At 37.9% G+C, this 22256-nt stretch overlaps 2 protein-coding genes across 6 annotated transcripts; one reads left to right on the top strand and one right to left on the bottom strand.

The window, feature by feature from the left end:
* Positions 1-2363: 2363 nt before the first annotated feature.
* On the bottom strand, positions 2364-17724 carry cpsf2 (cleavage and polyadenylation specific factor 2). Of its 2 annotated transcripts, none has more exons than XM_088648843.1 (15): positions 17531-17724; positions 16739-16916; positions 16418-16577; positions 15351-15456; positions 13899-14028; positions 13013-13128; positions 12200-12387; positions 10735-11025; positions 9708-9808; positions 8915-9118; positions 8203-8355; positions 6584-6809; positions 5359-5673; positions 2915-3049; positions 2364-2534 (listed from the first exon to the last, which is right to left on the bottom strand). In XM_088648843.1, the coding sequence occupies exons 2-15, from the start codon at positions 16885-16887 to the stop codon at positions 2442-2444; spliced, it is 2367 nt and encodes a 788-aa protein (XP_088504969.1). In that variant the 5' UTR covers positions 16888-16916; positions 17531-17724; the 3' UTR covers positions 2364-2441. The 2 variants fall into 2 exon arrangements, with proteins under 2 accessions (XP_088504969.1, XP_088504970.1); XM_088648844.1 differs by having other exon boundaries at positions 17568-17722.
* ndufb1 (NADH:ubiquinone oxidoreductase subunit B1) lies at positions 16698-20349 on the top strand. 4 transcript variants are annotated; one of them, XM_088648847.1, is made up of 4 exons: positions 17897-17989; positions 18136-18185; positions 19127-19271; positions 20133-20349. In XM_088648847.1, exons 3-4 carry the CDS (start codon positions 19132-19134, stop codon positions 20164-20166), a joined length of 174 nt encoding a protein of 57 aa, XP_088504973.1. In that variant the 5' UTR covers positions 17897-17989; positions 18136-18185; positions 19127-19131; the 3' UTR covers positions 20167-20349. The 4 variants fall into 4 exon arrangements, with proteins under 4 accessions (XP_088504974.1, XP_088504971.1, XP_088504973.1 ...); XM_088648848.1 differs by lacking the exons at positions 17897-17989; positions 18136-18185 and adding an exon at positions 16698-16824; XM_088648845.1 differs by lacking the exon at positions 18136-18185 and having other exon boundaries at positions 17834-17989.
* The last annotated feature ends 1907 nt before the right edge of the window (positions 20350-22256 follow it).

Genomic DNA, 22256 nt, shown 5'->3' with positions numbered 1-22256 from the left:
ACACTATCATTTTAATCTGCATCTATTTCTTGGACCCTGGTACTTCCCTTATTGTACACTATTCCTTTAACATCTGTCAGGTTCCCAGCACAAAATAACTGAAGTTGTGCAGTTTTGTATTATTAAATGGCTCTGCTTTTGTAGTTACACGTTACGAAAGCTGTCCCAGCCTTATAATGACTGAGAGTAAAATAATACTCTATTACAATGTCCAATAGTTAAACAAGAGTAGCTGAGGCAAAATGCCATCAAAATATGTGCTGTCACACTTGATTTTGATCCTGATAAAATCTATTAGTCAATTATATTGTACATCCCCTCTTTTAAAAGAATTTCGTGAGATTTTCAAGTATCCACATTATGTTGAAGTACATACATATTAGGAATATTATGTGTAAGTGATAGAATGAATATTGATTTTTCATTTTCAATCTTGCACAAATACAGAGACTAGTGGACCAGATGAAGTTCTTAAATGTATACTGAGCATCAAAGTAATGTCACTTATCCATATTCCAAGGATAATTACACTTTTTGCAGCAGGTGGTGCACAGTTTATTAATCACCCTAATGAATGTCTGTTAGGTCTAATATCAACAGGATTAATCCCTAGTGGGGTCTACCATGAAAATCACAGGATAGCATGTGTGGCCACTGTAGAATATAAACCATATATCTGCAATGTATGATTACCACTATGCATGCAGATGCTGTATTGTATTAATATATACATTCTTCACGCAGAGCCTGGATAAACAACTGCCTGTTAACTGCTTTGCAATCTTATCTTACGAGAAAGCTGTTGATGTCTGCCGTTCTGTCAAAATGCTGCCATTCCAGGATGAGCCTGCAAAAAGGGCAGCAAGCGAGGTTCAGGGACTTGATCCAAGTAGTACCATGTAGTCAAGCTGCCATTAATCACTAGAAGTTAAACTGTGCAGCCACCGGACACTACTCAGTGTGCTACTCAGACCATCACATTTGGACCTAACTATTGACTGATCTGTTGTACACAATTAGCATCCTGTACCACACCCATGTGTGTGTCCATCAGACACAAAATCCTGATTCATTTCTAAAGAGGATCTGACTTCAATGCTGGTATGTCACTGCAACAGTCAACGGATGGTAACACTAATGGAATACTAAAGGAGCAAAATGATACCATTTAATAAGCATTTAATCAATATCCAAAAAACAAATGCTGTATTCTTCTAAAAAAACCAAGTACATGGATACCTATGACATCCCTTAAGGAACTGCAGTCTTCCTGAGATGGGAGGTATTTTACATACAACAATTACCGGGGTGCTTCACAAATCTGGCCTTCAAGGGAGATTGGCAAACGAAAGCCATTCTTGAAAATAACTTGCATCAAATCTGGACTACAGTTTGCCAGAAGGCATGTGGAAGACTCTGACTGCAAGTGGAATAAGATTCTCTGGTCCAATGAAACCAAAATTGACATTTTGGCCTCAACACTAAGCACTATGTCTGGTGTAAGGGTAACACTGCATGTCATACTGAGAACCATCCCTGCTGTGAAGCATTTCAGTGGCAGTAGTGCAGCAGTCTACAAGAGACCTAGGACAAAGTCAAAGTCATATGTATGCAGTAGATTATAAGCGATAATTCCTGTTTCATATTGATAATTTAGGATCTGTAAAAAAATTTCACTTTGACATTATAGTGTTTTGTGTAGATCATTGACTAAAATCTCAATTAAATACATTATAATTCCATATTGTAACAGAATAAAATACAAAAAGAGTGGGAATATTTTTGATATTTTTAACCAAGTGTGACTGAATTATTACCGTTTTCACCAAAGCTGTGCCAGAGAACAAAGAATTCACGTGCCTCTAATTATACCATCCACTTGGATATATTCTGGGAGAAATACAATACTTTCAAGTTAATAATAATAATTAATAATTGCTTACACACTTGCATAGTGCTTCGAGTGGAGTGTCCAGAAAAGCACGATACAAGTGTAAGCAATTATTCATTTACAGGTAATGGGGACTCCCCTCCACCACCACCAATGGTGGGAGTTATGATTATTTAATTATTGACTAATCTGTTCGTTCAGTTCCTGATTTTGTCTATTTTCATAACCCCCCATTGGTAACAATATAGTCATAGTCTTTTCAGAAAAAATATTTTTCACACAAAACTGGTTATTTTAAATAAATGTTTTAAAGAAATGAAATGTTTTAGCATACCTTTTGGAATGGCATTTATTAAAGTAATTCATTTCATTAAATATCTAAACCCAATGCTGTGCACAGCATGTCACTGATGAACATTCAGCTTATCAATCATAAGTCATAAGCCATTAATATAGGAAGAAACAAATGAAGTTTGGAAAATAAAAATCTTTAATAAATGCCCAAAAGATGGGTTAACAAATTCACTTATGACACCACCCATCATAGAACCTAAACAACTGCATACTGCTGATAGAGAAGTTCTCGTATTTTGTAATAGTCTTCACAGAGGCAGCCTTCTAAGCCTATTCGTCCAGTTTCGGTCTGAAAAGTAAAGAAAAAGACAATTAACAAATGGCTTTAACGTGCTATTTATAAAAAAAAGTGGAAATGCCTAAAGCTATTTTGCAATGTGCACAACATTTCCAGGAGCTTTCAACTTTTTTGGTTCAGAAGGTACTTTTTCAAGAAAATCTTCTATTTCTATGAAAACAGTACATCACGTTAAATTAAATCATGTTAAAGTAAATTCTAACTTCTCAAACGCAGACTTAGTTACCAACAGACTGACCATAAATTATCTCGCATTACATTCATCATGAATATTGACAAATTGTTAAAAATGGGTTTGACTAATCTAACTCACCTTAACCCAGACCTATGGTATAAATGTTTGTGTTATGGTTACTGTAAGATTTTCTTACCCTGCGCACAGCTACCAGGTTATTACACACCAAGACTCCTCCTACAAACTCAGCCTGGATTCCTTCTCTTAGCAACACCTGCTTGAAATCAGACAGCCTGGGCTCGTTAATAAAGACCGCCTGATGCCCTGGAACCTGAAAAGGAGAGCAGAACAGAATGGCCTTATAACAAATTTGACAGGAAACACAACATGGACAACAATTTAAGGTCAATAACTTTATGTAATCCCACTGCTGGATACAGACACGCGGTTGGTGATTCGTCTGAACCCAAGCGCAAGAGACAGAGAGTTAAATGTGAAGGGTGATTATGAGAATAAAATACTGGCCAGCAAGGCTTATCAGCCCAAGCCAGTCAGTAATGGGGGGAAAACATCGATCCCAGGAGAAGCCTGGCTAACTGCATCCCTGGCGAAAAGAAAGGCTGCTAAATACAGCCCATCAGAAATGGAGTCTTGGGTACGGAAGGAACCCGAATTGCAAGACCCCTGAAAAGAAACTGAATGGGCTTAGAAGGCAGCACTCAAAAGGGTCAGGGGAACAGATCAGCAAACTCATTGAACAGCAAAAAGAGAAAGTGATGATAAAAAGTGCTGGCTAGAATAGAGACTACTGCCTGAGGTGCTGTGGGGTGCAGGGTAAAAACTGGAAGTCTTGTGTATGGGAGGAACCGAACTGCGAGCTTCCTGGGAAAGGAGCTGGACACCTAGAAGGGCAGACCTGAAGCCTGATCGCGAAAATGTGATCCGGTTAGAGCATCAAAACCCTGGAAAACCATAGGCCCTCGTGAGAATGTAATGGTTTCCAAGGGCAACCGCTAGCGGAAGGAGGCAGTCATCACACTTTAATGATGGCCTCGTCATATTTTGTTTAAGCTATAGAAATTGGTATTATCCCTACTGCAGTCTACAATATGTATTAAATTAACTGTTGGGTCAAATTCATCAAAACATTTTTAGTAATGATTCACCTCCATTTCTCAAAATGATAAATCCCCATATCATGTTATTCTTGTCTTTTTACTATTTTTTCAAAGGGGTAATAGCATGGATTATATTTACTCCGGAGGATCCTGATAAGAATTTCTCATTAACGTTTATGAGGCTTTCTCTCATACATTTATGTGGAATAAAGCTAATGTGCAGAAAATACATATAATTATTAGTCAGGCTTCTTTTCCTTTTTCATATAGTCAGAATTTACATTATTCCTCAATTACTGTCCTTATATTGTCTAGTTTCACTAGCATCAATGAGATAACTACATTCATTACTAGCTTAACTGAGTCAACATCAGCATTAGGTAATATTTTAAAGAAGCCTTGAGACCCAGAGGCTGAGTGACACTGATCTAGACTCTGGAAAAATGAGAAGATATCTAGGCAGATACAAAGCTAATAATGTCAGGTGCAGATAAGAGCAATGTAGTACATGCTGTTTGCAAGAAAGAATTTATGTTGTGAAAATAAAATGGGAGGTACAGAACTAGAAACAGCAATCTATTAGGAATTAGGAAAAGTCATCAACAACACTTGTTGATCTTCAATAAATCAGAAATACTCCTGAGATCCTGAGATCAGTTTTGGTCACCATGCTACAAAGACTTTGCTGCCACCTGAAGTTTAGCCAAGAGCAACCAGATTAAATTCCTGGAGTAAAATGTCATACATAAATCAATCAATCTATAAAGTCTTGAACAAAGACTATTACTAGGGGGCTTGAATCAATATGTGAAAAGAAAAGAAAAGCTGCAATAAGACAAATAATGAACCAAGGATGCAAGTGGAAGTTAAATGTAGGTACTTTTAACAGTGCAGACATGAATTGCTCACTTGTGCATCTGGAAACAACCATCTTGTGATTTTGTTCATTCTGGCTCCCTAGGATCCTGGATATTTAGCATTGCATTATCAAAGTGGCTATCACACACCTTTAAGGCTCTTCTTTGGTTCTGTTCTAATTTTTTAAAACTTTGTTCACAATACTGTAACTATTTCTATCATATACCTTTTTTATGCCAGCACACATGCTGCACCAACAAGCCTCCAAGAAGAGCCACTCGCCCTTTGACACATCACGAGCTCCACTGTGGCTGACAGGAGAGTCTCTATTGAGAACAGGACCACTGTCACTCTCACTGATGTCAGCCAGTGGGTGCAAGGAGCTTCTGTTTTCCTGGTAATCTTAGAAAGTTACAGACAACTGATCCCAATCCCATCCACTTCAGCTCAAGGAACCTTGGTCACAGTCAGCCAGTGAAATGACCCACTGCCTACACTGTCATTTCCATGGAGGTCAATCTGCCCTGCAGGTGAACACCTATTCTGGTTTAGACTCTTGGAAAACCCTCTATAAAGTATTTTCATTGACCCTTACATGACTGCTGCTGAGCTGGCATGAGAATTCACAACGCAACATGTTCTAAGGCATTTGACATGGTCTCACCTCATTTGAGGGCAAGGGCTCCAGAGTGGGGATGATATCGCTGTCCTCAGAAATTTCTTTCTCATCATCACCAAAGAGGGTCTTCATTGCCTTTTGCTGGGCAATGGCACTTGGGTCAGAGGTCAGGGAAGAAGAGGCAATGTCCATGGGCAGCTCGCCTTCATCGGTCTCCTCTTTGATATCTCCCTCTTCGATGATCACGCCAGTGTCCACTTTGATGACTCTCATGTCCAGCACGCCATCAATCCAGGCCAGCTCTGTGTCCTTGGCTTTGCAAAACTGCAGGGAGCTCACTAAGGAATCCTTCAGCCTCACCTGAACACACAGCCAGAACAGAACCCCAGGAACAGCAAAACAAACTCATCAACAAAGGCATTCTGAAATGTCACTAAAGATTTTTGTGATTAAGATATAATACATATAAACAATGTTTACATTAAATAAAATGTGAATGATTGTTACAGAGTACACATTTACATGTATGGAACAGAACACAATAGATGTTATGCTAGAATGGATATCAGCATTAGATTGTATATCACAAAGAGTGGTAAGCTTTTCAAATGTAATTATCTGAAACCCCAATAACCTACCCAACACATATATCTTTTATGTCCTTTATTTATGTTCTATTTAATGTTAAATAAATGTTCACAATCATCCTTCTTTACTCTTTAACAATGAAGACTATAACAGGGCTTTGCAGAAGTATTTAAAAGACCAAAAGTGAAACAAAGTGACAAACCCCTGCCTTGCTGTAGCTTGGCTCCAGGGATCTGTGCACTTAAAATACCCCAAAGACCAAGGTCCAACTCTTAACCTGGTTTTTATTTTAAAATTGTTTAACACTAGGTTATCGCTTTAAAGGTCATAAACTTCCTAAACTTAAAAAAAAAAACTTTTTGGTAAAGAAAGTCCCACAACAACTAACTCCCAACCATCACTATCACCATGCAAGGCCTTTATATATCAAACACACACTAATTAAACTCATGTGAGGATGTGTAAAACAACTTCACCATACACCTAGTGAGGGTATTTCCATAAATTAAGAGGTCTTTTGGGGTTGAATTTGTAAGCTGTTTTTAGGCTATTACATTCTCATGGCTTAACTGTAACACTGAGTATAGAAATGCCAGTCACAATGAGCATAAAAATATAACAAAAACATAATGACAACGATGCCAATAATGTCTTACCCTGACTGTAGATGAGTTAACCTTACCTGGTAGATATGAGTCTCACTAGTTGCATCCACAGTTTCCTGATGCTTGGGTGTATAAATCTTAATGTCCTTCCCACTGAAAGCCTTGCAGGACTCAGCAAGGTCCTGGCTGGCTTCAGGCGGGCCGTGCACAATTACTAACTGTCGAGGCTTCATCTGATTTATAATCTTTTTAATTGAATCTCCATCAGAGCGTCCCTCATAGTCTATGTATGTAATTCTCGCCCTAGAAACCATACATGGAAAATCATGTTCAGTACAGTAATGCTTTTTCTTGCTGCATAACTAAGAAGAGGAGATTCAAACCACATAGGTGCTTCTAGAAAAATGACTTCACCTTTCCTGCCACAGTCTCTTGAAAAACCAAAGAACAAAGCACAGGGGTCTCCAACCCTGGTTCAGGGTTGCCCCAATTCACTTATTTGTATAGGTCCTGCTAAATATTTAAAAATTAGGAACACTTGTCCTCAAGGACTGAAATATATTCCAATTTGTGTTACAGATTATCTCTAAATTACTTGAACACATCGCCTGTTTAACTGCTCACATCCATACTTTTCCAGGCTTTTAGAAATTCCTGATTTAAAACCTTCAGGACAAGTGGTCTCCAGGGCCAGGGCTTTATTTAAAAATAGTACGTCAACAGCAATATTTTCAGTTAGGAATTGTAAAATGCAATGTCAGCCAGTGAAGCAGGGACAACACTGAAGTCACGATACAACGTTCTTTTTGGTGATAACACTACTAGCTGTATTACAAGCAACCCACAACTGTAAATAAGTAAAGCCCAGTTTTTTTGCTCTCTCAGTTTTTTTGCACTTGCTTACATTCTCTTCCCGTTATCATGGATGTATGGTATCTTTGAGGTCCTCAGTAGAGCTGAGTAACAGAATTTATGATATTATAAGAAATTAAGGGGAGTAAAACAAGATTTTATAAAATCTTTCTTAAAAACTTGTTGCTATTAAATTATTAAAAAGAAGAGTAGAGGTGTTAAACCCTTTAATAATCTGGTTTACCTAAAACTTTCCAAATTCTCTTGATTCAATTGGTGAAGCAATTTTTCTGTTCTCCACCTGTTGCACGTCAGTGGAGGATGACATGAATCCCATCCTATACGTGAAGCACTTTAGGACCCTTTGCTATATAATCTTAAGTGATTGCAGTTTTCCCACACACTAATTTGCTCTATGTGGTAGTGCTGGCACAATGCAGTATCACTTGTGAAGTCAATGTGTTTGTATGACTGGCATCCGTAATAAGACAGAAAACATCTGGCTTGGCAGGCGTCTTTGTTTTAGACATCAGTATCATCAGACGTGGGCTTGCAGCAAAACTTAGATCACTGAAGTACTGCCAACAAGAAAAGCAAAAAGGCCCTGACTAAAAGCCCATTTGCTTAAGTGAAAATTTCCCAGAATCTATAAAGCTGGTAAACTTGGAATTTTACCAGTTGGAATGGCAACTGACTTGTGCGGTGCCTCATGAGATATATTTGGGTGTTCATAACCTTGATGGAGAAATACTTTTTATAGCTTTTCTAAAAGCACATTTCACAGTCAAGAAACTATTTCTCGTGGTTTCATGTTCTAACAATGGTTTCGTGATCTAACACTCACTTGATTTCCAGGGTTTCTGTTGATGAAATGCACTTTGTTGGCACATCAGACAGATCTTGGTCCATCGGTTCCTCCCCATTCGTCATCCCTGATTCCAGCTTGTTCTTTTCTTCCTCTGTGGCTTGTAGCTCAGGGACCAAAAAATCTTCAGGCCTTGAAGCACAAAAAATAAAACTTTTTTATTTTAATGGAGAACATTGCAACTTGTACTTTAAAATCCTCTAATCAAAACTGGAAAGCCAACATACACTAATCTCAAAAACATAACAAGTGTATGAATAGCAAGTGAAAGCAAGTGTTATTCATGTCAATACTCATGTGTTGCATTTTAATACTTCTTGGTACAAAGTTACAAACAAGAAGAGGCCTTTCAAGGCCTTATCAAGCTTGCTTGGTTGCTTGTAGAAAATCTTATTCAGCTTTAGGAATTCAGGATATAACTTTCAACAATATGACAAGGTAGCTTTTTGCAACTCTTTCGGCTCCTGGAACTCTTTCTGAAGTGCTCCTCTTCTCAGTATTCAATGCAATATGTGTTGAATTAAAACAAGCTTTATAATCATGTCCTTTACCTCCAATGTGCGCCAAAGAAGTTTTCAAGACATATGAAAGAAACCTTTAATGAAGATCAGAGATTGTTTCTGGGAACATTTACTATGACTTTTGCTACAAATGTAATAGGAAAACAGCACAGATTTGGTGTAAAGGTTACCTTATAATTTCTCCATATTCATCCCATTTTATTCTCTCTTCATGGGCTGGAAACATGGGGTAGGATTTCTTGGCTTGTTTGAAGAAGCTTCCCTTCCGGTTCCCCTCTCCCTTCATCATGAGGTCATGGTGCTTGGCCTTGCCGGTGGAGGGCTGTTCCAGGTCCTCCTCAATGTCACTCTCATCACTGGAGTCCACATCCACCCTGACAGGGAAAATACATCAGAACATAAGACAGGTTACAAACAAATGGTCAACTAGTCCTCCTGGCCTGTATGGTAGTTAGAAGTTATCTCATCCAAGGATCTTATCCAGCTGTTTCTTGAAAGCAACTACAGGATGTCAGTGTTTTAAGAACATGGCTGTTTACCTTCTTCCATATTTCTGTATAATACTGCATACATGTTTTTTGCATAAATATTCACAGTTTTAAAAACGTTCCTTCTGCACTTGTGTCCTTTGATTTGTGATTCACTGCTCATTCTTAAGAAATCTGCAGGGCTGACTTTGTCAATCCCTTTGAGGATTTTGAATACGTGTATCAGTCCCTCTTGTAGTCTGCTCTGTTCAAGACGAAAAACGATTAGTTCCTGTAACCTGTTATTGTAGGACATTCCCTCTGGAAAGGTTTGGAATGTATCAGGTTAGTTTTCTTTGGAATGATTACAGAGCAGCTATATCTTTTCTATTATGTGGTGATAAAAACTGTACAATATTTTCTAAAATAGATCTGTATGACTTCAGATCTTAGCTAGAGGTAGATCTTTTCTGTGCAGCTGGGGAAGTCTACTTACTCTTTTGCCTGCTCAAGCTTTTTGGCTGCTTCTTTTTTCATTTTTTCCTTTTCAAGGTATTCTTCAAGCTCCCGGCCTTCTAACTTTATCCGCTTTCTTACCTGTAACAGCATAAAAGCACAAAGGCAAATGCAAACTGAGCATCTTTTATTTCAAACCTTTTGCTTTTTACCACTTAAACACTAAGATGCAGATCTCAAAGAGTTTTCAATGCTTCTCACTGTAGCCTTTTTTGATCAAGATGAAAAATGTTCAACTCTTTTAGCCAATCAGAGCAGTACATTTCTCTAAGCTCACTATATGCTGCTCTTCTCTGAACTGATTCTAGAACAGCAATAGCTTTCTTATATTAAAAATGTGATCTTACAAGTGCATTGTCAAGTTTTAACATAATCTTAGATTTCACTACTACACTTTTAACTATATATCCTAATATGGACAGCACATTGGCACAGCAGTTGGCATTTCTGCCTTGCAGCACTGGGCCCCTGGGCTCAGTTCCTGGGGTGCCATCTGCATGGAATCTGTATGTTCTAACCTGTGTTTGCGTGGGTTTCCTTCCTACAGTCATAACATATACAGGTACGTAAACTGACGTCTGTACAGGTGTGAGTCCATGTGCGCCCTGCGATAGACTGGCTTCCCCTCTAGGGTGTGTCCTGCATTGCGCCTGTTGCTTGCTAAGTTAGGCTACGATTTCCCCCCTACACTGTATTGGATAAAGTGGTTTGGGTAAAAAAAAAGGATGAAAGGAAATCCTAACAGGATTTTTTATTACCTACTCACATTGACTGGAATATAAAAATTATGTTATTACAGGTAAACGTAAGTTTAAGCTAAACCTAAGTTTATAATATTCTTCAAACTTGGTGTTTTCCACTTTATATTTGTGGTGTACATGTCTATCACTTGCACAGAACACCTTACTAATCATGGAGGCTTTTTTCAAAAGCCATAAGAAAATCAGGGGAGACCTCTCCACATCCCAGAGACAAGGTGCCTAGTCTCACTTCCTTCAGGCTCTCACCTCCAGATCTATGATCTTCTCCCCAGGGTTATCAATGAGATACCTCGCAAGTGTACCCGGAGTGGTTCTATAAGTCAGGATGACCGAGTTCTTCGGATCCCGGCACCACTGGATGAACAGCTCACGGGAGAACCCCGACTCCAGGTCCGGCTGGCTGGCTAGAACCACTTTGGGACTGGGAACCCGGGCCAGGTCTGAGAGGCTATGGCAGAGTGACAGGTGCCGAAACTGGAAGGGGTTGTTTCTCTTGTCCTCGAAGCATCTCATCAGCTTGTCGCTCATCCACTCCACCTGAAGGACACAGGTGCCATTTAGACAAGTTTCAACAATCCAGTCTCTCAGCTCTGCGTGTTTTTTTTTTATTTAGAATCATCAAATGATTTACACTCATCTGGTTTGGAATTGCTAATCAAAAGTTATTTTCTGTCGGCGACTCTTGTACTGCATAGGAAGACAGAAGGCAGTGCAAACCCTCTTTCACATGCTCACCTGTCAGTTCACTCACAGTGACATACAGGAGAGTAAATACCAAGTGGAGAAAGGGTGTGCCACTCACTGATATCACTGAAAATCTGCAGGCACCCAAGAGTCATTGTTGTAAGCAAACTGAGGATCCCTTGCCTGAATCCCAGTCAAATCTCCTGGCCCTTAGCCAGTTATATACCACTCATTAAGGAACATCTGGCTAATGACATAGCTCAGACTCAAACTGCACTCAGAGCTAATGCCTTTACTGCTTGTGCCACTCTAGGAATCAGCATTCCTGTTTTTGTTATATAAGAGACAAGTGCAAAAGAACACTGCAGACGAGAAAGAGTTCATGAATTATTCTTGGACGGATTATTCTCATTTAAAAAAAGATACCAACTCTTTGCCTTTGATAAATAATTCTTCATGTCAACATACTGACATTGATTTGGATGGTAAAAGAACATAAATGCAAGAGCTTTAGAGAACAAATAAAGAAAATCTTTTTTTCTGTTCATATTTCAGTTTTTCAAAGTATGTTTCTCAGTTACACAAAGTGCTTTTACTGAATTATTTCCTGTGAATTTTTTTTACTCTTCTTGATTTTTTTGTTCTCTTTGGATCAATAAAAATAATGAGATTTTACACTAGCCAGCAGCTAACCTAAGCAACAAACAATAAAAAAACTATTTTCTGTACGAGTTATGGGATCAACATGCGTCATGGAGTATCTAATAGAAAACTGTCTTAACAGAAATCTTTAGGCACACTGTAATACCCCCATGCATTTTGTTTTATACAGTAAATAAAAAAAACTAAATGAAGCTGAAAGAACAAGCATTATATAACTTCCTGCTTAAATAACCAAATAAATCTGGTCAATTTGCAGGTGCAGCAGTACAAGTTAGAGTTTCTATGGTACTGCTGTGAAATACTGAATCTCATACACAACCAATGCATAAAACAGTAAGTGTCTTAGAATGAAAGATGTGCCAACCTGTGATTTAGAGAACTCCACTACATTGTAGCTGACATTGTTTAGCAAGGCAAGAGAATAGACGCCCAGTCCTGCATCCTTTGTCCTCCAGATCTGATCCAAGAGCTGAGCCAGCTCCAGAACTCTCCCAGCTGTGTCCACAGCGATCAGCACATTGCCATCTCCCCGCAGAGTCTCCATTACATTGGCTAGGGTGACACAGCATAGTGTTAGAAAGCACGACAGACTACGATTTCCTTGACAATGCTTTTTAGGAATAGAAGAAAATACTATGAAAAAAGCCCTTTAGACAATAAGAGCTTGACTTTTTATTCAATTCTATCTGGAACTGAAAAAAAAGCAGTTCTTTACTAGATGCTAAAGTATTTACATAGCTCATATTTTTAAGACAAAGACTACAGCACCCCTTTCCTCTGGTGAAAAAAGTGGCCTAAACAAACCTACTTCTAACTTCTGTGAAAATATTCCACAAAATGTAAATGTGAATCAGGAATGTTCACATAACTTTCTGATTTCAACTTTGGATTTACCCAATGTCAAATAATACAAAAACCTAGAAAAAATTTAATGATATAAACATTATATTACTAAAGTACCTGAAGATTTAAACTAAAAATGAGTAAATTCTCATATAGGGTCATTTGTTAAAAAATGTATTCAGTTCACAAAGATTTGATATATGAATGCTGCTTTCCCAAAAGCATTTCTACAAAATAAGACTAAATCAGATCTCAGTATCACAAACCATGCTAAGTCATTCAGGATAGAAACTCTTATTCAAAATAAGGACTTGATTTAAAAAAGGATGCATACTTAACAACTGCTCATCTCTCTGTTTTCTTCGAGGCTGGACATATGTAGCATTGAAGGAATCTGTGATCAGCAGAGATGGCCGGGTCAAGATTTCCAAAGAGCATCCATTCAAATGGCTGAAGAAAAGAGAGGCTGATTAGAATCTCTTTACGTTGGACTTTTAGAAAATTGAAAAAAAATGTTATGATGATGCAAAATTCAAACACGATTTTAAGATGTTTTGATCACTAAAGAGATGACACAGGTAACTGTAAAATAGTATCATAAGGATATTTGGATTGCTGGTGCAGAAATACTGCTACTGTATATACTTTGCTAAAGATATTGATTTGATGTGTGTATTAATATTAAAAATATTATTCTGGAATGAAGACATGGATCTGCAACACATTTCCTAAGTCTAAACTTTTGAAACTTGATTTTATTTTAGTGATTTTCATTTTAGGTAACTTATGTGTTTTGAAATCCTGTCATCTCGCATGTAATCCATAGGAGTGTAGTAAAGTTTGCCTTAAACATTCTTCATGTGGTAATCATATTTAAATGATTTAATAACATTGAAATACATCTTATGAACAGGAGTGCAGTTCATTTTACAGTAGTACTGTTTATTTTCTCAAACACTGGGCTCTCAATATTCAATGTAATGCCCTCTAAACAGCCCTGGCACAATATGCTCCAAAACAAAACCATCACTGCTTTAACGTACTGCCTGTATAATAATGTGATTTTGCACAACAGTGTTCTGAGTATTCATGCCTATTCACAGAAGAAGAAAAACATCTGACTGTGTGACAGATCTTTACAGGTTTAGCAGTACCTGGGAAAAACACCCGTGTTTCATTCCTGTAGACTTTCCCTTTTAAACTAGGTACTCTACACTTACATTTCCCTCTTGTGGTTGAAGTCAACGGCGTACACAACCTCCTCCTCCCCATCCTTCACAATCTTCCAGATTGTCCCTCCGATCATGTGACCAGCTGGGAGAGGAGTTATAGACAAGCCATGCCCTTTCCCTGAAAACGAGTTGATAAAAACATAAATCAATACATAGATCTCAGGAGATGACAATGACATCTAGTCGATCTTGTGTGGGAGCTCATTTGACACACACAATGTGAGATTACATTAAGAGCACAGAGAGTGAAGAAGAAAGGAAACAACAAGAAGGAGGACAAACATAAAGAAAAGAGAGGAGTTGGAACTTGAAGCTTGCGCCAGGCGAAGGCCTCTACTTCATGATCATCCAAACAAAACCTGACCGGAGCTAAGTACTTGAACCTTGCTAGAGAAAACTTGCTATTCTGTTTTTACGGAACTTGGCTTTCCAGGGCAAACATTACTTAGTTAGAAACATCTTTCCTGCTTAGGGTGCATTTTTAGAACAGGGAGATAAGCTCCCATTTATTTTGTGGAATCCAGGGCGAAGAGAGAGATTTAACAGCAGGCTTTCTTGCATTTACAGTATTTAGAAGACAGCTTATCTCTTATTTGGCCTCTGTAGGCATTACTTAAGAGTTTCATACTTAGTAGAAGTCGGGGGATTTTTCAAGGGTGATTAGAATGTTATGCCACTGAAACGCCTTGTCTGTAAATACTGTACATAGAGTAACTTGTGTATTGTATGTTCTGTTGTGTGTACTGTAGTTTGTGTCTTGTCATTGTAATAAATATTTGTTTAACCAAGTGTTCCTAGATCATTTCTCCTTTCACCAAAGCTGTGTCAGAGAATAAAGAATTCACTCCAATTATACCAACCACTCAGGTATATTCTGGTGAAATCACTTAGAAGTTGTGAATTATTATTTTACTTACTGACTAAACCTCTGTCAATTCCGTAACCCCCCATGTGTAACAATATGATTCATGAATTGTATAATTGGTCTTTTTATAACCTATTTATTGATTTACAATATTTTTGGAGTCCCTTATTATGCCTGACAAGCAAGCAATGGTAAGAGAATTTGTATCATTCCTAATTTGATTAAAGGTTTCCAAACCTGTAAACCAATAACAAAAAATATACAGTTAAAGCTGTTCAACTAAAAAGGTCAACTTAAAAGGGCTGATTAAACAGAAGTGAGGTGAAATGCCTGAGCACCCCAACAAAGAAAACCTACTGGACAAAGCAAATCTGGCTTATTTCTAACAAGTCTATGTGCAACCTCAAAATGAGAAACAGTCAAATTAAATCAGGAGGTTATAATAAATATGCAGAACCTAAGACCTTACTAGTAATATCTAGACATTTTTCTAAGGGGGCCCCTAAGAATACGAGTTAAAAGTAAAATTATCTGTAAATGTATCTGTATTATTTGTTTTACTGCAGGATTTGTACCTTTCAGATTGACAATCTGTGAATACTTCAACTGTTGTATTTTGTCAAAGGCTGAGTCCACATCATCCAGGGTGAACAAGGTGAAATCCTCAGTGTTATGACGAGACTAAGAAAAAAACAACACCTGCTGTTAAGAAACAACAACATTGTGCACTGTTCCAAGTGCTCAACAATCCTCTACAGGTTAACTACATTTAAAACAATGCTGCTGTGTTTTGAAACTGCGAGTTACACTGGACAAGATGGCCTTCAGCACCACTGCCACCATTAGGTACAAATGGACACTGGTCATCAAACACTACAACACCTGAGACCATTCACATGTAATTTTCCAGGACAGACATTTAGAAAACAAAATGAAAAATAACAAGTGTATAACATTACACATCAGATCATACATTATGAATAAGCACACAATATATGATAGCGTGCAGCACAGGGGTGAAGTGGATAGCATAGGGGTGGAGTTTATATGTTCTCCTCATGTTCATGTGGTTTTCCTACCACAGTCCAAAGAAATACTGGTAAGTTTAATGGCTTCAGGGAAAAATTGGCCCTATCTGTAAGTGTACGCATGTCTGTGTGCATCCTGCAACGGAATGGCATCATATCCAGGATGTCACCACCTTGTGACCATTGCCTGCTAGGATATGGTCTGGTTTCCCCAGCAACCGTGTATTGGATGAAGCAGTTAGAAAATGCATGGCAGGATATTATCTGACTATAAAACATGCTTCTTTTATATGGATCCAGTGTAAGGGCAGTGGATGTATGTTAAGGCATCAAATTCTACTGTGCCACCCCTCAATAAGTATCATGTGTACAAATCACTGACAAGAATCATTGTACATAGCAAAACATAACTTCCAGCAACTACATCATAGTAAAAATGGATTACTTCCTAAACAAATCCAAATAATTGCCTCCTGGGAATTTAAATGAAGAATATCTTCTGGTGTTTTGCATCTTGCAGCAACAAGTCATCTTTTCAATGCATGAATAAACATATGTCATGACTCTTCATAACTCAATTATTACTGACAAAAAGAGATACAAGTATCCATTACCTGATACAAGTCATACATAAACATCTGTCCCATTTTGTACACAGGGATGGTAGCATAAATTGTGCAGTTCAGCCCCAGCTTCCCCACAGCATAAGGAAGAGCCCCCAGGTGAAGAGGATCAGGATGGGAGAGAAGCACTGCATCAACCTGATGGACATGCCTGCAATAAAAAAATTAAACATAAACTTAAATCCTTACAGATCTTAGTTAAATGTCACTGGCTGATGTTCACGGCGCAGAATTTGTCGTCAGCGCACAGTTCTGCTGTATAAGCAACACAGCTGAATCTATCCATTAAGTAAGGTTATACTGTAAACAGACCTTTTCATTGCGTCGATTATATCCATGGAGAAATTCTCATCCCACCCGCAGTCCAGCAAGAAGCGGAACTCGTCGACCTGAAGCAGGTAACAAAGCGCCGACTCTTCCTGCACCCCTGAAATCGCCGTCAGCTTGATGATGGAGGTCATTTTGCTTTATGCTAGCAACACTTGGCACACTAGGATAATAAACATATTAGGTCAGAGCCACACTTATGGAAATAATAGGGGAAGAATTTACAAACGAAAAAATTAATATATGACCATTTGTTATCATTTTCATTTAATCGGAAACACTAACACCGATATACAACTCAAAATATGAACGCTATAATACTTGCTATTCCCTTAAAATATCAACCAGGAGAAATATTTAGGCAGGGTTGTGACGATAGACCGCGGAATTGTTTTATCTAAATGTTTGGCTTCAGTTGCGAACATTTCGCTTCGTTGAGTAATACGTTGTCACTGTAGCTGTGCATTAGACTAAATTTCCTATTTTAAAACGAGGTAAATATCGCAATATTTCTAAAGTTATACCACACCGTCATAACACCACATTAAACAGCGACACACAAAAATTAGACGACCGAACTGCATTCTGTGAAATCACCATAAACTTGTTTTTTTAAAGTTGGTTTCGGTTCAGTGTGGCGGCTTGCTTACTGTAGCAAGGGGGACAATTAGATCAAAATAATTGATTAGATAGGGAACGATCAAATAAAAATACTGACAATAACAAGCTTATGGTTATTACGGGCAAAACTATAAACAATCACGACAGGCCACACACCTTAAAATGTACCCTTCGAAATTTGATATAAACATACCATAAAAACACTTCATAAACACAAAGTTTAACCTTTACATTCTGGTTATAATGTAATTTACAGATTAAATATATGTTTAGATTACATAATTTTAAACGCGTACAATGAGCCGCACACCCGGCTCTCACAAAGCGGCCATTGCAGACTAAAATAGAGGTGAAAGGTTATCCGGATATACCATTGCAGATTTGGTGGTTTTTACTTCAAGATATTCTCGGTAAAAATTGGTGGCACGGTTATTTATGCAAACAAATGTAAAGCAATAATAATTTACAATGTATATGTTATGATCTCTGTTGCTTTTTTTAATTACTTAAGTAGTAAGTATTCCCATTCACGGCTTTACTCTTCCCGCATTTTAAGAAAGTGGTTTAATCCAATGTCCTCTTAGTCGGGCCTGCCTTCGGTTGACCTAGGGGAAGGTATGAGTTGTATATATATTGTTAAAATGCGAAACTGAGAAAAACGCATTAATTGTATAACCTATGTTTTAAAGACTGTTTTGTCTGATAATCTTATAGGACCTTTTACTGACAATAATTAAAATCTAACGATTCTATTTTACTAGCTTATATATTTGTCTTATAAAAGGCCTGAACATCAAAATCCATACAGAAGGTAAAATAGTTCATTCATATTTGTTAGCTTAATTAGTTTTACCTTTTGCTCTTATTTCGATTAAAGTGCTATTGACATGTCGTCGTAAATATGAAATGTTCTTTTAATATTGTTTAAAGGAATTAACCAGTCAGATGTTTCCTTGAGGATCCGAGTGTTAAGCGCTGTCCGAATACAATTTTGCTGTAATGTCATGCATTACTGATCTAATCACTAGTGATTCGTGTTTATCAGAAAGCTGTTTTCTTCATTAAACGAGACCGTTTAAGAATTTGCTTTGGCTTGACATCCTAAACTTGGATATCAATATTTTCGAATCTTTAAGTATAGTTATTAAAAGTTATCTCACCAGTATTTTTGAAGCCGAATAGATCTGCACAGAAGATATTTTTCATAGGACATTAAGTGCGAAATGTTAACAATTTTATATAAGATTTGTTCCACTATTCTGCATGATAAATTTGGTACAGGAGCCTCATGTTTGTCAGATACCACTTTATGCGTGATGCAGTTCTGAACAGTTAAATTGTTATTATAGGCCAAATAGCTACAGTGTGAAAAGTTTAAATTGCTAGAATTTGCTTGTAAGTTTCCGCGTTGATTGAACCCTCTGATATTTCCAAGATGTTGTTGTAGGTTGCAATTAATGACAAGATTATAACTGCGCATTCTGTGTGTCTGCATATGTTCAGTCAGGTGTATTTCGTCAGTGTTGTGCAGTAGAAGACTAAAATCTGCTGTACTGGAAATTCAGCAGTGGCATTTGGCCATTGTCTACAAGCCAGAGCAGAAGAGCCAGGAGCGATGTGCTTGATCGTGGTTCTCAGAATACAGGCATTTATCAGATTTAAAAATTGTATTTGAGCATCTTTTACATTGAGTAGCCATTTGAACTCTACCTTTTGTTAGATTGTAACACAAATGAGCATTTTGTCTCCTAGGCACCATGGTGAACTTGGTGAATATGTTACGAGAGCACTGGGTCAACGTTCTCGTCCCCCTTGGCTTTGTGATTGGGATTTATATGGACAGAAGGAGTGATGAGAAACTCGCAGCTTTTAGAAACAAGAGCATGTTGTACAAGAGGTTGGTTTCATTGATTGATCGCATGGTGTGCCTTTGCTTTTACAATACAGAAGCAGAATACTATATTCATCTTGGTCATGGAATATCATAACCCTTCAGATTTCATAAGCAAATTACAATCCTGACTTAAGGGGATTTAGAGGACAGAAATCAGTGCCTTACTCAGGCAGCATTCTGGAAAAATTATAGTGTTCCCCAGTATAGAGCATTTAAAAAAAACAGGTCTTTGTCTAACATTTGAAAAGTTACACATTTAACAATTGAAAAGTATGAAATTGTGATATTGAAACTAGATTTTTAGAATTTGTACTTGCTTCAAAGCTGTTCTCTTTATTAGTTAAGAAGTCCAGAACTATTGAAAAAAGATGATTTTTTCTCAAGCTAGTTTTGTAATGAACAGAGTTTGCAAAGTATGTGATCACCAGTCTGAGGCACAGAGAGTGATCCCCCCCTGGTGAATCAGCACAAAGGGAAAGGGAAGGTTTCATGAAGAGAAAAGAGGGGATATCATCTCGGTTACAATAACACTAAATATTATTGCAGCCTTTAAATAATTTTTCTTTCTACATGTATGTGGACATAGGTAGCCTGCCTTACCCTCTGCTCCTTATAAATTCTTAAAATGGATTTTTATAGATTTTTTCCCCACAACCTTATACTATGCTCCTCAAAGTCCTCAGGTATGAAAATGCATTTTTTTTATTACTTTATCACCACTGTTATTCATTGCCGATGCCAATAAATCTTTCACTTTGCAAAAATGTGATTGCCTTAAGACAAAACTAAAACCAGTCTGAGGAATGTAGTGTGAGTAAATGTGCTAGAAAGGTTCATTAAGATGCTCTTAACTTGTAATTGCAGGGAACTGAAACCAGGGGAAGTGACCTGGAAGTAAACCTCTCCTATCAACACACAAAACCGGAAACCTCTAAAATGTTGCTGTAACGTTTGCCAGAATTTCCCTTCATTTCTGATCTGATGTGACATTCTGCGTTTTTGTTCACGTGGTGGCTTTTTGGAAGATGTGTTTTGCAATAACATGTAATGGCAGGAAAAAAATAAATAATATAGAAGTGTTTTTCCTTTAAGTTTGTGTGTATGTAAAGGAAATGTCTGTAACCGAATAAGATGTTATGAATGGTGCCATCTGAAAGGAGTGTGTACCGTTTGTGTTCAGGCACTTATTACAATTCTTGTGATTATTTCCATTGAATGTGAATTAAGCATTATTAGCCTGTGTAGCCTGGAGGCACGGGGTACTGGGCAGGTGACCAGTCATACACATGTGAGGAAATTAGTGATACCCACTATCCTTGCCAGCATGTTTCTGTATCATGGGTGAAATTAGAGAATCTGGTATTAACTCATTAAGCAAACTCCTCACAGAAGCTGCACCTTGACTGGGATCATTCCCAGGATGCAGGAGCTCTCATGCAGCAGCTCCAACCACCCGCTACTTACCACTCTCAATCCCAGCAATTGGCAAAGACTGCCCACGTTTTTAAAAGAAAAAGTGAAGTTTATAGATGTACCTTCCAGCTATCTTGGAGACAGTTAAATGTTTTTCTTTATTGGTGTTCCAGTATAACAGTTTTCATTCATTTCAATCCTGTAGTTCCCAAGTAACTTGTAAGACCATTCACAGAGTCAGATGTTTAGTGAGTCTAGTTTTATTATCCTGCAATTAGGGATTTACAGTGGTAGTCATTTACAAGTTACAACTTTTGCTCAGGAACCCACCCCTTTCTGAAAGAAATGAACCTCAAAAAAGTGCTTTTGTCCATGTTACTAAATATCCAGTGAGGGACCCTACCCAGTTCATCATCCAGAATGAAGCTTTTGGGTGAGAAACATTTGATGGTGGATCTCCAACCGAAAAATATACCCATTTTCCTGGATGCGCAGTCGCACATTGTAAGACAACAAGGAATTACAGGAAAATGCAAAAACACAAGTCTGAAATGGCTGAAACATTTACAAGGTGTCGAGACAAACCAGCAACAGTGCGCACTCATATTGAACACAACAACCACACCTAAATACTTCCATGGAAAAACTGTGTTGAATACAAATAAGAAATTAATTTTCCCCTTCACAAAGTCCTGAACCATCTTGGTTTATGATGAGGATCTTACCTTGTATCTGATTATGCTTTTCCAGTAGAAATAAGAATGAGGGGGGAAAAAACCTCATTTTTAAACCTGTCAATTTACAAATCGGCAACATTAGGAAATCGGCAACCAGCTACTGCAACATTAGGGAAGATGAAGACATGCATCCATCAGCCTATATGTGGCTTCATCTTGTATTGATGCATACACTATAATTAGCCTGTGTGACTTTCAGCTTGCCGCTAAATGGCAAAGTGAATTTCCATAAGCCTGACTGGATGTTGTCAAGATTCAGATCGTTTCAAATCTTTGGCCAGAGTAATACTCCTGATCCTGGAAGGCCACACCTCACCAGAGTTTACAGGAAACATATAATCCTCAGTGAATAAAGACCTAGAAACAGTGCTAATAGAGATCAACGAAGTGAACAACTGTTTCAAATCAAGTCCGTAAGAGTCCAGGGTGATCCAGGTGGATACTCGCAACAAATGCCAATACGCATTTTATTTGGTCAGTTCTTGCTAAACAAAAACACTATTCCTGTACGAGTCCTTACTTTTTTTAGGAGGCCAATTTTAAATTCTAAATTGGAGAAATGTGTTCCAAACATCTATAGATCCCTCCTTGCAAGAAGAGCCCCAATTGTGTTAACCTTACAGGTCACCCTAAATTACCTGCTATTTAAAGATCAGAGAAACACTTGCTGAAGCAGATGATCTATTTAGGTCTTCTGGTCTTCTGAGTGAAGAATAATATTCTGAATTTTGTTCCACCTGTTTAACAGATTGCAGTTAAATTGCTTCAGGCCAGCAAAAATTGATGATTTAAGGGCTGCCTGTAAAACCTGCTGAATGGAAACGCTTCAGGACCAGGG

This window comes from Lepisosteus platostomus, chromosome 10 (genome assembly GCF_059453375.1).
Source record: "Lepisosteus platostomus isolate fLepPlt1 chromosome 10, fLepPlt1.hap1, whole genome shotgun sequence".
NCBI lineage: Eukaryota > Metazoa > Chordata > Actinopteri > Semionotiformes > Lepisosteidae > Lepisosteus > Lepisosteus platostomus.
Note: the sequence above shows the minus strand (reverse complement) of the source record. Positions and strands in the feature narration are given on the sequence as shown.

Bases quoted from the DNA above. Each gene is read 5' to 3' on its own strand.
- cpsf2 (XM_088648843.1), bottom strand. From the start codon at position 16,887: ATGACCTCCATCATCAAGCTGACGGCGATTTCAGGGGTGCAGGAAGAG. The intron at 14,029-15,350 runs GTACAAATCCTG...ACTCGTTTTCAG, and splicing joins ACAGATTGTCAATCTGAAAG to GGAAAGGGCATGGCTTGTCT. The intron at 12,388-13,012 runs GTATGCATCCTT...GTGTCACCCTAG, and splicing joins GAGAGATGAGCAGTTGTTAA to CCAATGTAATGGAGACTCTG.
- ndufb1 (XM_088648848.1), top strand. From the start codon at position 19,132: ATGGTGAACTTGGTGAATATGTTACGAGAGCACTGGGTCAACGTTCTC. The intron at 19,272-20,132 runs GTTGGTTTCATT...TTGTAATTGCAG, and splicing joins AAGAGCATGTTGTACAAGAG to GGAACTGAAACCAGGGGAAG.